We start from the raw sequence: 13608 nt of genomic DNA on the forward strand, positions 1-13608 counted from the left end.
ATCGTTGTAAGTCTGGAGCAATAAGTTGTTTTGCCACCCAAAAGCTGCCTAAAATCTGCAACTAAAGAAACAAACAAAATATTAGCAGATGTTACATTTTGTTAAAAATAAAAAAAAAGACAAAGAAAAAATATTTAAACACATACCATAATATAATGCATCTAGGGAGAACTGGATTTCCAACCTTATTGAAATTCATGTCCATAGATATTTGAAGAAACTGTTTAAAAAAAGTAATAAAATGAAATGTTATTAGTAAAAGTTTCATTATTTTGTTAAAACAAATAGCAAAGTAAAAAAAATATCTTATCTAAATCTAATGCGTTTAGATGACTCTAAAAAAAGTGAAGATAAAATATTAGCGAACATTTCGCTAAAAGAATTGATTTAAGTAAAAAGAATACTTCACTTACCAAAATATATGTCCAAGAGACTCAAAAAATCACCTACAAAAGAAAAAAAAAAAACTATTAGTAACATTTCATTAAAAGAAAAATAAAAAAAAAGTCTGAAAGGACCAAGTTTACACCAAAATTTATTCATAAAAAACCATTTTTCCTTGGCGCTACTAGTAACTTTCAGTATTTTGTTTTAAACATCAACCATCTAAAAAAAGAGAAAAATTGAATGTTAACAATGCTTTATTAGAATAAATAAATTCAAAAAAATACATTTCCAGATGTTCTCACCAAGTTTCTATGTATCTAAAGAGCTAAGAAACAATGCCTAAAAAAAGAAAAAAATGTTAAAAACTGGTCATCAAGATAAAAAAATTAAGAAAAAAAAATGAAACCCTAAAATATCACGCTCAAGAAAACTAAATACCAGAAAAAGTAAGAGAGAAGTAAGGGAAGGATAAGACGAAGGAAATAAGAAAGTACAAAAGAAAGGGAAAAGAGAGAAAAGAGAAGAACAAAAGAAAGGAGGGAAGAACAAAGAAAAAAGCAAGGCTTTTTTTTTCATGTGACTTATTTGTTTGATTATTGATTTTATCAGATATGATACGTAGAGTAATGTGATATGACAAAATTTTTTCAAATATGGGGTCTTTTTTTTTATATAATGAATATGATACATTTTGCTTTATCAAGTAATCAAAGACATTGCATACAATGTTACTAAAAATAAAAAGTATAAAGGGGGCATTATGTTTCAAAAAGAAAATTGTGATGATGACATAGGTGGAAGGAAGGAAAAATTACATGGGTTAAACTGGTATTACAAATTTATCTAGTTCCATACAATAAATAGTCCTTCGCTACACTCCGAACAATAATAACAAATTGCTAATTGTCAAATTTTAAACCAAAAATTTACTATCTTTAAGTAAAATTATGTAATATTAGTTAAAATTATTACATGTATTATTTAAAGATATTTAACTATATTTGATTAGTTATTAATTATGTGATAAATAAAATTGCCAATTGTTAAATTTTGGAAATTCTTTCTGTATTTAATTATTGATTATTAATTACATAATAACAAATTACTAATTGTCAAATTTGAATCAAGAATTTACTGCCTTTAAGCAAAATTATACAATGTCAGCTAAAAATTATTATATATCATTTAAAGATATTTAACTGTATATATTTGATTAGTTATTAATCATATAATAACAAATTGCCAATTGTTAAATTTTTAACTAAATTTATTATCTTTAAGCAAAATTATGTAATGCCAGATAAAATTATTATATGTGTTATTTAAAGATATTTAACTATTATAAATAAAATTACCAATTGTTGAATTTTAAACTAAAAATTTACTGTCTTTAAGCAAAATTATGTAATACTAGCTAAAATTATTACATATATTATTTAAAGATATTTTATTAATTATATAATAATAAATTGCCAATTGTTAAAACCTTTAAATAAAATTATGTAATACTAGTCAAAATTATTATATGTATTATTTAAAAATATTTAATTATATTTAATTGGTTATTAATTATACATATGATAACACTAAAATTGCCAATTGTTAAATTTTAAATAGTAAAATTATATAATGTCAGATAAAATTATTATATAAGATATTTAACTGTATTTGATTGCCTTATGAAAAAAAATTTCTTTAAAATATACTTAAAATGTACTTATATATTTTAAAATATATCTAAAATGTACTTAAAATTTTTTAAATATACTTATAATATACTTAAAATTGCAATTTTAAGTATATTTATTAAAGTATGAAATTTTATACTTAAATTATATTTAAAATATACTTAATTGCAATTTAAATATAATTTAAGTATAATTGCAAAATTTTACATTTTAAAATGTTAAGTATATTTTAGGTATATTTTAAAAATGTATAAGTATATTTTAAGTACATTTTAAAAATACATAAGTATATTTTAAGTACATTTTAAAGAAAAATTTTTTTTTATGGGGTTGATAATTAATCATATGACAATAAATTGCTAATTGTTAAATTTTGAAAGAATTTATTACTTTTAAGCAAAATTATGTTTTGCATATTTAAAAGATTTTTAATTATATTTGATTAGTTATTAATTAGTATATGATAACAATTAACAAATTGCCAATTGTCAAATTTTGAACTAAGAATTTACTATTTTTAAGCAAAATTATGTTTTGCTAGCCAAAATTATTACACATTTAAAAGATATTTAACTGTATTTAATTGGTTATATATCATGTAATAATAAATTGCCAATTGTCAAATTTTGAATCAAGAATTTACTGTCTTTAAACAAAATTATGTTTTGCTAGCCAAAATTATTATAAGATATTTATATTAATCATGTAATAACAAACCAAAGAATTTACTGCCTTTAACAAAATTATATAATGCCAGTCAAAATTATTACATGTGTCATTTAAAAATATTTAACCATATTTGATTGGTTATATATCAAATTGCCAATTGTCAAATTTCTAAACCAGCCTTTAAATAAAATTATGTAATGCCAGTAAAAATTATTACACGTGTCATTTAAAGATATTTAACCGTATTTGATTGGTTATTAATCATGTGACAACAAATTGCCAATTGTCAAATTTTAAACCAAGAATTTACTGCCTTTAAACAAAATTATGTAATGCCAGTCAAAATTATTACACGTTATTTAAAGATATTAATCACGTGACAGCAAGTTGTCAATTGAACTAAAGAATTAAAGAATTTCGGTACTAATTTTTTAATGCCCTGGTATTTTGGATTTCTCAGTAAATGCCACCACACTTTATGCCATAATTCTTTGGCCGATTTTAATCACATAAGGAATAGTAAAAACATTTGAAAAATCGCAAATCTTTTTTTTTTTTTTTTCATTCAATTTTCTTTTAAAAAAAAAGAAATTGAAAGTAAAAAGGACTTTTTTTTTAAAAAATTTATTTTTTTTTTTAAGCTTCAAAATATTTTCACCATTTTTCATTTTTTAAACTAACTTGATTTTATATAAAAAGGACATCAGTTTGAAAGAAGGATAATATCGTTAGTGAAAAAAATAAATTAATTTAAATCGAGTGAAAAGAACTAATTAGATTTTTGCGTATATATATTTTGTACAAAGAACAAGTAAATTATTAAGGAGCGAAAAAAAACTAATTTACAACAATCACAAACGTAAAAAACTTAAAATGTTTGTGATAATAAATAAAATAAGAACTTAGGGAAAAAAAGGAGTGTATTTGTTTAAAATGGAAATTGGAATTTATGATTTTGCGGGAGCAATGGTATTTGAAAGGGCATACCATAATAATATTTTTGACGATCTCATGTATAAAATTACACATAACTCGCGTTGACAAAAAGTAAAAAAAGGTGTAATAAAGTAAAAAGGTGGTGGGACTTTTGAATTTTTAATAATAAAAGATCTTACTATTAATACTATTTCTTTTTAACTAGCAATATTTTTGTTTTAATCACTATTTTTTTTTTAACCCACCACAAAGCGCATTCCCGTAGACAACTTCTTATTTCCAATTATTGTATTAACAATAATGAAGAAAAAAAAGATTAAAAAAAAAATAACTAAGAAAGATTACTTTTGTGTTAAAAAAGAGAAACCCACCATAAGAATTAGTCCCCAGTCTAAAAAGTACTAGTACTAATCATAAAAAAATTATAAAGAAAGAAAAATGTACAATAGAAAATTTCCTTATTCAAAACAAATACCAGAATAAGAAAAAGTTAATATGTACTTTTAAGAGAAGAAAAAAGAAAAGAAAAAAAATAAACAAAAAAAAGGGGTATTCATACAAAAAAATGTACAAACGAAAAAGGAATAGAAAAAAAGGGAAGGGGATATATATTAAAAATATATTAAAAATCCAAAAAAGAAAAGAAAATTTTTGAAAAATTCTAATAAGTGATTAAATATAAAGGTATAAAAAGAAAGCGAATAACGCAAAACATATTTACAAATGAAATCTTTCCTGTAAGAATAAACAAAGAAAAAAAAATCGAATTATTTTAATTACGAAATTCCATATACCCTCTTATTAAAGTGTCCATAAAAATGAATCGAATCGAATAATAAGGGAAAAAAATCATGAAAAATGCGGAAGTTAATGACGTAATGGCACGAATTTTTTTAGGAAAAAATAATTGGGCATATTGCATTGTAATTTCGCAATAAAAAAAAAACATCCATGATGAAGGAAAGATTTGGAGAAATATGTCTATGCAATAAAAAAAAGAAAAAAATAATAAAGGAAGGGGAGGTAATATGGTGGATTATTTATTAGAATGGTGGTAATAAAAAAGCAAAAAGAAAAGAAAATGAAAATATTATAACAGAAAAAAAATAAAACTTGCAACAAAAAATGTACAGGTGCAGAAAAAAGGGAAAAATGCAAAAAAAAATGAAAAATTATATAATAACAGAAGGAAGTGCCACACGTCTAGAAAATTTTATATGTAAAATGAATTTTTTTTTTTGTTTTTTTTTTTTAATAATATCGCCGCATTGAAGAGGAAAGGTGAAACAGAGAGGTCAATTCATGTTTCCCTTGAATAGTAATAATATCTAGACACATTCTACACGAGAAGACACTACTTCTCACTTTCTCTTCTTTCTCCACATATAATTTTAATTTTTACTGCCCGTGAATTTTCAACAAACTTCTGAGATTTTCTGAAAGCTCATTTAAATCATTGGAAGGATAAACATGCATGGGATTATGAGCAGTGGCCATACGTTCAGGAACCATGTAAGCTGCAGCAGTTTGATGTTGACGAGTATTGGTAGCTGATAAGATACGTAAAAGCTCTTGAGATGTTTGTTTTCTCAAAGTAGACGTTTGGGAATAATAATAAGGACCTTTTGGTGGTTCAAGTTCATCCATGGAAAAGATTTCATCATCAGAAGAGCTACCAGATGAAGGTGAAGAATAATTATCCTGACTGGATTGAACGCTTGACATATTTTCTGGAACCGTGAACAAGTTGTTGACTGATAAGGGACTAGATTCTTTTGGTAAAGATGATTTACCAAAGAATGATGGCATTGGTAAATCACTTGGGGCAGGTGAATTATGGAAAGTAGGACCTGCATAAAGTTTAGGAGCACCACCAGGTCTACGAGGAGAATCAGAATCCGAATCAGAAGCGAAACGAGAAACTTGACTTTGTAATTCAATGGCAGTACTTGAAAGACGACGTGGAGTAGATTCGATATAATTCTTATTGGCAAGAGAGCTATATACAAATTAAGAAGAAGAAGAAATATTATAATTAGAATCAATTCAAAAAAAAAAACACGCGTGTATATGATAAGATATTTACCTCTTAATAGTAATATTATCATCGGAATTTGAGTATGTGTCTTCTTTTTTATTACTATTCATTCCTTCCTCAAGCGCGATAATAGCATTAGAGTAATTAAGAGGAGGAAAAATAAAAGCGTTGTTTGATTGTGGTGGAGTAGTAGTAGTAGTATTATTAATATGAGATGATGACGCTGACTTCACATATTTATTACTATTTACATCAGATTCGTCACATGAACCTGAAAGTTGTTGGTTGTTAAGAACCAAGTCGGTTTCGTATCCTATAGATTTAATCTCTTTACGTTGAGTATGCTTAGACCTTGAAGGAGTAACGTCAGAACGACGACGTTCCTTTGATTGAGAACGTTGTTGAGGAGAAGATTTTTCCCAACTATTAGAACGATAATTATTAACAATCTGTTCCTCTTTAGTAACATCGAGAGAAGAAACTGATTTTGTATTAGAAGATTTAACAAAATCGGTAGCAGATTGAGGTCTCTTAAGAATTGAGACGACAGGAACGACTCTAAATTTATCTTCATCAACAGAATCACTATGTTGATGTCTTCTTGTAGGTCTATTCGAAGTACTCGTTTTTCTTTGCAATTGACCGACAGAACCATTATCAACCAAAAAATTATTATTAATATTATTATTACTAAATCCAACATTTTGTTCTCTATGATATGACGAATCAAAATTATTGTAATTCGAAAAATTTTTGTTGGTATTACGAGAATAATCGGAAGATGAGGAAGATGAAATAGTAGTCTCCTTTACTTTTTGTTGATGACTATAAGAAAAACCGCGCTTTCCTTTATTATTTAAAGACTTTGACCTTTGATGAAATTGATTTCTTGCTTCTGTCATTTGTTGTTGATGATGGTGGTGTTCGAGCCTGCTCTGCACCACAGGGGCAGAGAAAGTTGATGTTCTACTTATGTGGCTATTCATTGTCCTTTAAATTTTTTTTTTTTAAAAATGAAAAAAGTTTTTTTATATTATAGTAGCCAATATGCCAAAAAAGTTTATATAGTGAACTAATGCTACGTGAATGGTGGTCTTGTAATAGTTAGAAGCAAGTTCGGACTTTTCGAACGGTTAAGGAAATTGATTTCGGAAAGTAAAGGAAAAAACGGGAGGGAATAAACGAATATAATTTTTGTTTTTAAAAAGAAAAAAGAAAAAGGTAAGAAAAAAAATTTTAGTATTATTTATATTGGTTTTTTAAGTTTAAAAAAAGTGTAAGCCACCAAATTACTCATGTTATAAGAAAAATAAGAGTTTAACCCGTACAAGTATAGTGAAAAGTTTGGGAGACTCTCTGGCGTTATGTTTGATATCGTATTATTGTTGTTATTATATGAGTAAGGTATTTTAAAAAGTGGTAAAATATTCTGGAACTATTATAGAAGGAAAAGGAAAAAGGGAAAAAGGAAAAAGGAAAAAAAAAAAATTAAAATAAAATAAAATAAATAAAAAAAATAATTATTAAAAATTTTATAATAACTAACGGATTTAAGAAAAGATTTCGGCGAAAAAAAAAAAAACAAAATATACAAAAAATATGAAAATATATAAATACTTTTATTCTCTCCAGCGTGTTGGTTGAGTTGGTTTATGTTGGTATTTGTTCCTTTTGTTATTTGTTTTTATGTGAAGGAGGTTTTGTCGAAAGGTTGATGATCCAACGCTTAAAAAAGTTCGAAATTACTACGAAAAAAAAAAATTATATATATATTTTTTTTTTTAAATATTTGAACTGAAAAAAAATAGTAGTAATTGAAGGAAAAAAAAAATTAAAAAGAAGGAGGGAGAACAAACTTGGGTGAACCAGAGATTATAAGGAGAAATTTGAAGTTGAATGATGAATATAAAAAATTTTAGTATAGAAAAAGGGAGTTTGTAACTTGTAAAGTAAATCTTTTTTTTTTTTTTTTTTGACGCTCGTGTGACACACACAAAAAAAAAACCGAACACAATTCATAATATAAAATAATATAAGTAATATAAATTATAATTTACAAAAGTAAGTAATAAAAAAATATATATGTCGTAATATAAAAAAAAAGTATAATACATGATTGTATTTTTTTAATAAATAAAAAATCTATTTATAAAACCAATGTTTAAGTAAGATATGACCTTTTTACATATAAATAATATATCGTCATAGAAATTATTTTAGTAACTAACAGATAATTAGGCTTTTTTTTTTCATTAAGCTAAATTAACAATAGTAATATATATTAGAATTGTTTTGTCACAACCGATACCGAATATCAGATCATACGTTTATATTATATATATGAGGCGGTGAAGTAAAAATAATACATATTATTTATAAGGGCGCACATTAACCAAAGTAGGAATAGCGTGATGCGGGCGCAAAGCTCTAATATTGCTTGTATATTCAAGATGGGAAGACATGTTTGATTACCACTAGCTAAATATTAGAAGTTACACGTACAATATATAAAAAATATATTTTTTTTTTAAATTATATATATGTTATTTTAGATTAAAATTAAATTCATTTTTTATGGGAATTTTTATTTTATAAAATTTATAAAAAAAAAAAAAAAAAAAAAAAATCTTTGGCGGGGGAATCAAAGATTTAACCAGGGCCAAAACAAATATATCTTTGAGCGGGAGGTAAATACCCCAACGTAATCTTAAAAACGTATCTTTAAAAGCATAACATGATAAGACATGTTCTAACTGCATCATAATCATGCAAGTAGAATGAATGCAAGCAAAGAGATAAGTTTTTTTTTTTTTTTAAAGATGTTTAAAAGATGGTCCAAGAGTTCATTATCAATATTATCATTTAGAAAGGAATGAGAGAGGCAATAGAGACGTTTAAAGAAATTTGAAAAATTAGGTTTATTTGAACACGTTTTTTTTCGGTAATTTGATGCAGCAATCATGAGTTGTTTACTGGAAATTCTTCTGTATTCTTTTCCTACTATAGATGATCACTAGGTAACACAGAAAGCTTAGATATACTTTTAAAACTGTTTTTCAACGTGATATTCTTATGTCATTCTAAATAAACTTTCGTTGAGAATATTTTCTTGGAAAATAATTTGTTTCAACCGAGCGATAATTTGTTTAAAAAGAGAAAAATTAAAAAAAAAAAAAAGTAAATAAATTAATAATAATGAGGAATTTCGCGTATCCATTGAAAAAAAAAAAAATTTTTTCTTTGTTATTTTAAAAGTCATAAAATTTTTTTTTCCCACCACTTTAAAAAAAAAAAAAAAAAAATTTTTGAAACGAGACAATACATGAACCACCTGAATATATTACTATAAACTATCCTTGAATAAATACAAATTAATAATAAAGAGAATTCTTTACCATTCATCTTTCTTTAAACATACTACAGTATAGTATATTCTATCTCATCAATTTCATCTCTCTCTGTTTTTAGTAGGACAAATTAATATTTATCCGTATTTAATATACTTATTGTTAAAGTAATTTCCAAGCACAGAAATGTTGTGTTTCAATACTTGTTTTTTTTATCAAAGTGTGGGGAAATCATAAAAAAAAAAATATATCTCGTTAAAGAACCCTCCAAGTATACTTTTTACCCCTTTTCTTTCTCTCTGACATCTCTCTCTCCTTCAATCGTTAATTTTGTACGCAAACATAACTGCAACTAGTTGATCCAATAACTTTCGTTCTAGTCTTTGAGGTTTCATTCTTCTTCTTATTTTTCTTATTTCGTATCTTTACGGCATCTTTGCGCTAAAATTATTATTTTTTTTTTTTGCTGTGTCGTGTGAATATTTCCAAGAAGGAAAAAGGTTTTCTATAAGTTTCGAAAAAGAGTTCATATTAAATTGGGGACTAAAGTTTTAAATTTATCTTTATTCATATTAAGAGATACTTATGAAAAAAAAAATTAATTATTTTCCAATACTAATTCAGGATAGGATATTTAAACTAAGCTTATTTTAGAAAGTTAGTTTTGAATGGTTTAAATGATAAGCTATTATCAAACTCTTAATCAGATATCCATTATTAAAGTAAAAAATGAATGATTGTTATTTTTTCGGGAGTAGCCGCAATTTTCAACAATTAACGAAAACCTTTTCATTTTCAGAAATAAGTTCATTATCATTGTGTCAACCATGTAAAGATTAAAAAAAAAAAAGTTGTCGTTAATAAACCATAAAAGTTTTCTTTCAATCAAATTTTAGATTAGTACCTGCATTTCTTGCATTACTCAGAGTACAATGGTCGGACAGAATATAGAATAGCTTATAGTTAAATTAATTTACCAAGAAGGGAAATTTAGATATTTAATAAAAGGAGAAAAGTTTTTTTTTTTTACAAAATAAATTATTTCAATAACAAAAATTAATAAATGTAACATATTTTCAGCAACGTTCGGAAAAATTCCGTAACCCTTTTTTTATGCGCTCCAAGTTCGGACACCTGCTTTTGACATAAATGTCATTTTATCATCACCTGCGTCTCGCTTTAAGTTACTTAAGGGCAGTGCTCGGCGTTTTATTCTCTTTGTAGAAAGAATATTTTTTTTCTTTTACCATTTTATCATTTTATCATTTTACCATTTTTCCATTGGCACATATAATAATTATTTATTATTATATTATATATATATTATTACGTATTTTTTTATTTGACGCCATCGGGTACAACTTACCATATTTTTTTCATAAGGTCAATATTCGGTAATCCGTGTCTTTTTTTGTTTTATGGATCGGCTAAAAAGTATATTAATAATAAATTGGTATCGGCGCGGCTCGCACCGTGGTCCAAATATTTATTAACAAACCGGCACAGTTTTGTTTTATTTTATAATTAATTACACGTAAAAATTTTTAACCCCACACTCAAACTCCAACATTTTATTTATCTATTTATCTATTTATCTATTTATTAAAAGGAAAAATTTATAATTTATCGTTATTTAATTTAAATTCCCGCCAATTTTTCCTTATATAATAGAAAAGATATTCCCGTGTTAGAATTTGTTAGAATTTCAATGAACAAAAAAAAAACAAGTCAATCAAGTTATCATACTTGAAAAAAATTTATGAAAATTAAAATTATAAATTAAATAAATTTATTATTTTTTATTTTTATTATATTAATTAATTATATTATTATTATTATTATTATTATAATTAAATATTTTTTTTTTTTTTTTGTTTATTTTTGAAAATTTTGAAATCGTGAAAGAGAGGAATAAAAATGGATTGTTCTTTTTCTCCCCACTTTTTTTTTTTTTAACTTTAAATTTTTTAAATGATATATGAATATATGATTAAACTATAATAGCTTAAAATAAGTACAATCCATTTTTTGACGAATGGTTTAAAATAAACAAATAATAAACAACGTACCAGTTGACTATTTACTCCTTTATTTGTATGACAGATGAAATTACAATAATCATATTTTTTACCTTTTTGTAGATCATCTTTTGTTAAAAGAAAAAAAGAATTTTTTTAAGAATATTATGAAAATTAATTGATTGTTTTAAAAAAAAAAAACTCCTTTTCCTAAAAAAAGAGAATTTTTTTTATATATATAAAAAAACTTTAAAAAAAAATGAAAAATAGCTTAATTTTTTGTTCATTGACGTTTACATAATAAAAAAAAAACTTTAAAAAAAGAATTATTATTTTTTTTTTTCATTGAACTTTTTTTTCACTTTTTTTCATTCATTTTTTTTTTTACTTTGTATACCTTTTTTTTTTTTTTCTTTCTTATTATTTGATCAATGAAATCCTTTCTTTTTTTTCATTGGTTCTTTTCTTTCTTATTAAAAATATATTTTTTTCTTTATTATTTACAATTTGTTTTGGTTAGATTAAAATTTTTTGATTGTTTAAAAATTCTGGCCTTTGGTCTGGTGAACTTTTTTGTTAAAAAATTGCCGCCAAACTTCCAATCTCTTTTTTCCAATAAATTAATGGTAATACTAAAAAAAATAAATTACGCCCTTGTAAAATAAAATAAAAAAAAAAATATTATTAGGGTTGAATACTTATGTTTATGTTATGTTATGTTATGTTATATTGTATAACAATACGCATTATACATTAATACAACATTTTAACCTTTTTAAACATTTAACACATTTTTTGGTTCCGAGTAAAAAATTATAATTTAAATTCCCCGATCCGAGACTCCGAATAAATGTATATATAATTTTAATTAATTCGGCTTTTTTTTTTTTGCACCACTTGGCACCACAACTTACCACACAACAAAATTTTTTTTTTATATCATCATAATAATGTCATAACGGCGATAATTATCCGAGTAAATCCACATGTATTACCAATGATGACCATACTATAAATGAATAAGTTAAACGCGTATCACGTTCTGTATCACGTCAATGTTCCGCGTTTAGAGTTAATGTAATAAATAAGTAATATTTTATTTTTTTTATTTTTAGTATTTCAAAGTTTATTATTTATTTAATAACACGAATTATGATTAATATGATAAATTTGAATGATTTTCCTTTGACCGATGACCGATGTTTAAATGATTTTAGAATATTTTTAGAATATTTTAGAATATTTTAGAATGATTTAGAATGATTTAGTTTAAATCAACATGTTTAATCAACATAATCAAAATAAAATTGGTTTAATCAACATAAAAAAAATTTTTTTTTTTCTTATTGGTTTATCACCCGCTTTAAATCTTGATTGGCTTTATTAACAATTGTATACAAGATATACAGATATACAAGAGTAATATATATATATGTATATATATATGTATATATGTGTATATATATATGTACATTTAGAATATATTATATTGTTGAACATAAACAAAAAATTTCGTAACTCTCTTTTTTTATTTGCCATATTTCCTAATTTGTACATTATTTTTGGAAAACCTCGCGCCACCTTTTTTTTAAAAAAAAAATTTATTGTTGTAGAATGTGTTGTAAGAATGTGTTGTAAAAAATGTGTAATGTTTTTTCTTTCTTTCTAATTTTTTTTTCTTTTCTTTCTTTCTTTTTTCTTTCTTTTTTTGGCGTGAAAAAAATAATAATAATAAAAAATAATAAATAATAAAAAATAATAAAAAATAATAAAAATAATAAAAAAATAATAAAAAATAAAAATTTTATAAAAAATAAAAAATTAAAAAATTAAAATAAAATAAAAAAAATAAAAAAAATTAAAAATAAAATGATCAAATTTTTTTTTTTAATTTATGCTTGATTACTTCATCTTTTAAAAAAAATTAAAAAAAAAAAATTTATTTTTTGTTTACGAAAAAAAAAAAAAATTTAATTAAATGGGAAAATTTCTTTTTAAGGATAAATCCAATTTCAAAACAATCAGGTCACGCAAGGTTCTACTTTTTTTTTTTTTTTTTCAAACGGATCTAAAAAAGGGTTAAATTTAAATGTTCATAAGATCAAATAAAAAAAATATAATTGGTTCATTTATTTTTTAATCGAAAAAAAGAAAAAGGAAAATATTATTTATTATTGAAAATGATTGGGAATGGAAAATCGATTCCATAAACATAAAAGGGATTTTTTTTTTTACTACTAGTAAAAAAAAAAATTTTGAATGAAAAAAGCTTGTTTAACTTTTAGGATTTTTTTTTTAAAGATTTTTTGGAAAAAAGAAAAATTGAACTAAACCTTTTATGAATAAATTTTTTTTAATTTCTCTTTTTAAAAAAAAAAAATTGAAAGCTTAAACCTCTTTTAGTATAATAAAATACATAAAATGTATGATTAATTATGATTAATTATGATTGATGTGAATTTTTTTTTTGTAAATATTTTAATTAGATCATTTACATTGAAAGAATGATTTCGTGATTTTTAAAA

The 13608-nt window shown here is 23.8% G+C and overlaps 2 protein-coding genes across 2 annotated transcripts; both read right to left on the reverse strand.

The window, feature by feature from the left end:
• Nucleotides 1-4928: 4928 nt before the first annotated feature.
• Nucleotides 4929-6704, reverse strand: OCT59_005560 (uncharacterized protein; the record flags this gene model as incomplete). The annotated part of the gene is made up of 2 exons (XM_025320945.2): nucleotides 4929-5679; nucleotides 5767-6704. 2 exons carry the CDS (start codon nucleotides 6702-6704, stop codon nucleotides 5079-5081), a joined length of 1539 nt encoding a protein of 512 aa, XP_025170221.1. The 3' UTR covers nucleotides 4929-5078.
• A 92-nt stretch (nucleotides 6705-6796) lies between these two features.
• On the reverse strand, nucleotides 6797-8180 carry OCT59_005561 (uncharacterized protein; the record flags this gene model as incomplete). The annotated part of the gene is made up of 4 exons (XM_066138435.1): nucleotides 6797-6839; nucleotides 7047-7153; nucleotides 7336-7344; nucleotides 8112-8180. 4 exons carry the CDS (start codon nucleotides 8178-8180, stop codon nucleotides 6797-6799), a joined length of 228 nt encoding a protein of 75 aa, XP_065997566.1.
• Between the last annotated feature and the right edge of the window lie 5428 nt (nucleotides 8181-13608).

The sequence above is a fragment of the Rhizophagus irregularis genome, chromosome 13 (genome assembly GCF_026210795.1).
Source record: "Rhizophagus irregularis chromosome 13, complete sequence".
NCBI lineage: Eukaryota > Fungi > Glomeromycota > Glomeromycetes > Glomerales > Glomeraceae > Rhizophagus > Rhizophagus irregularis.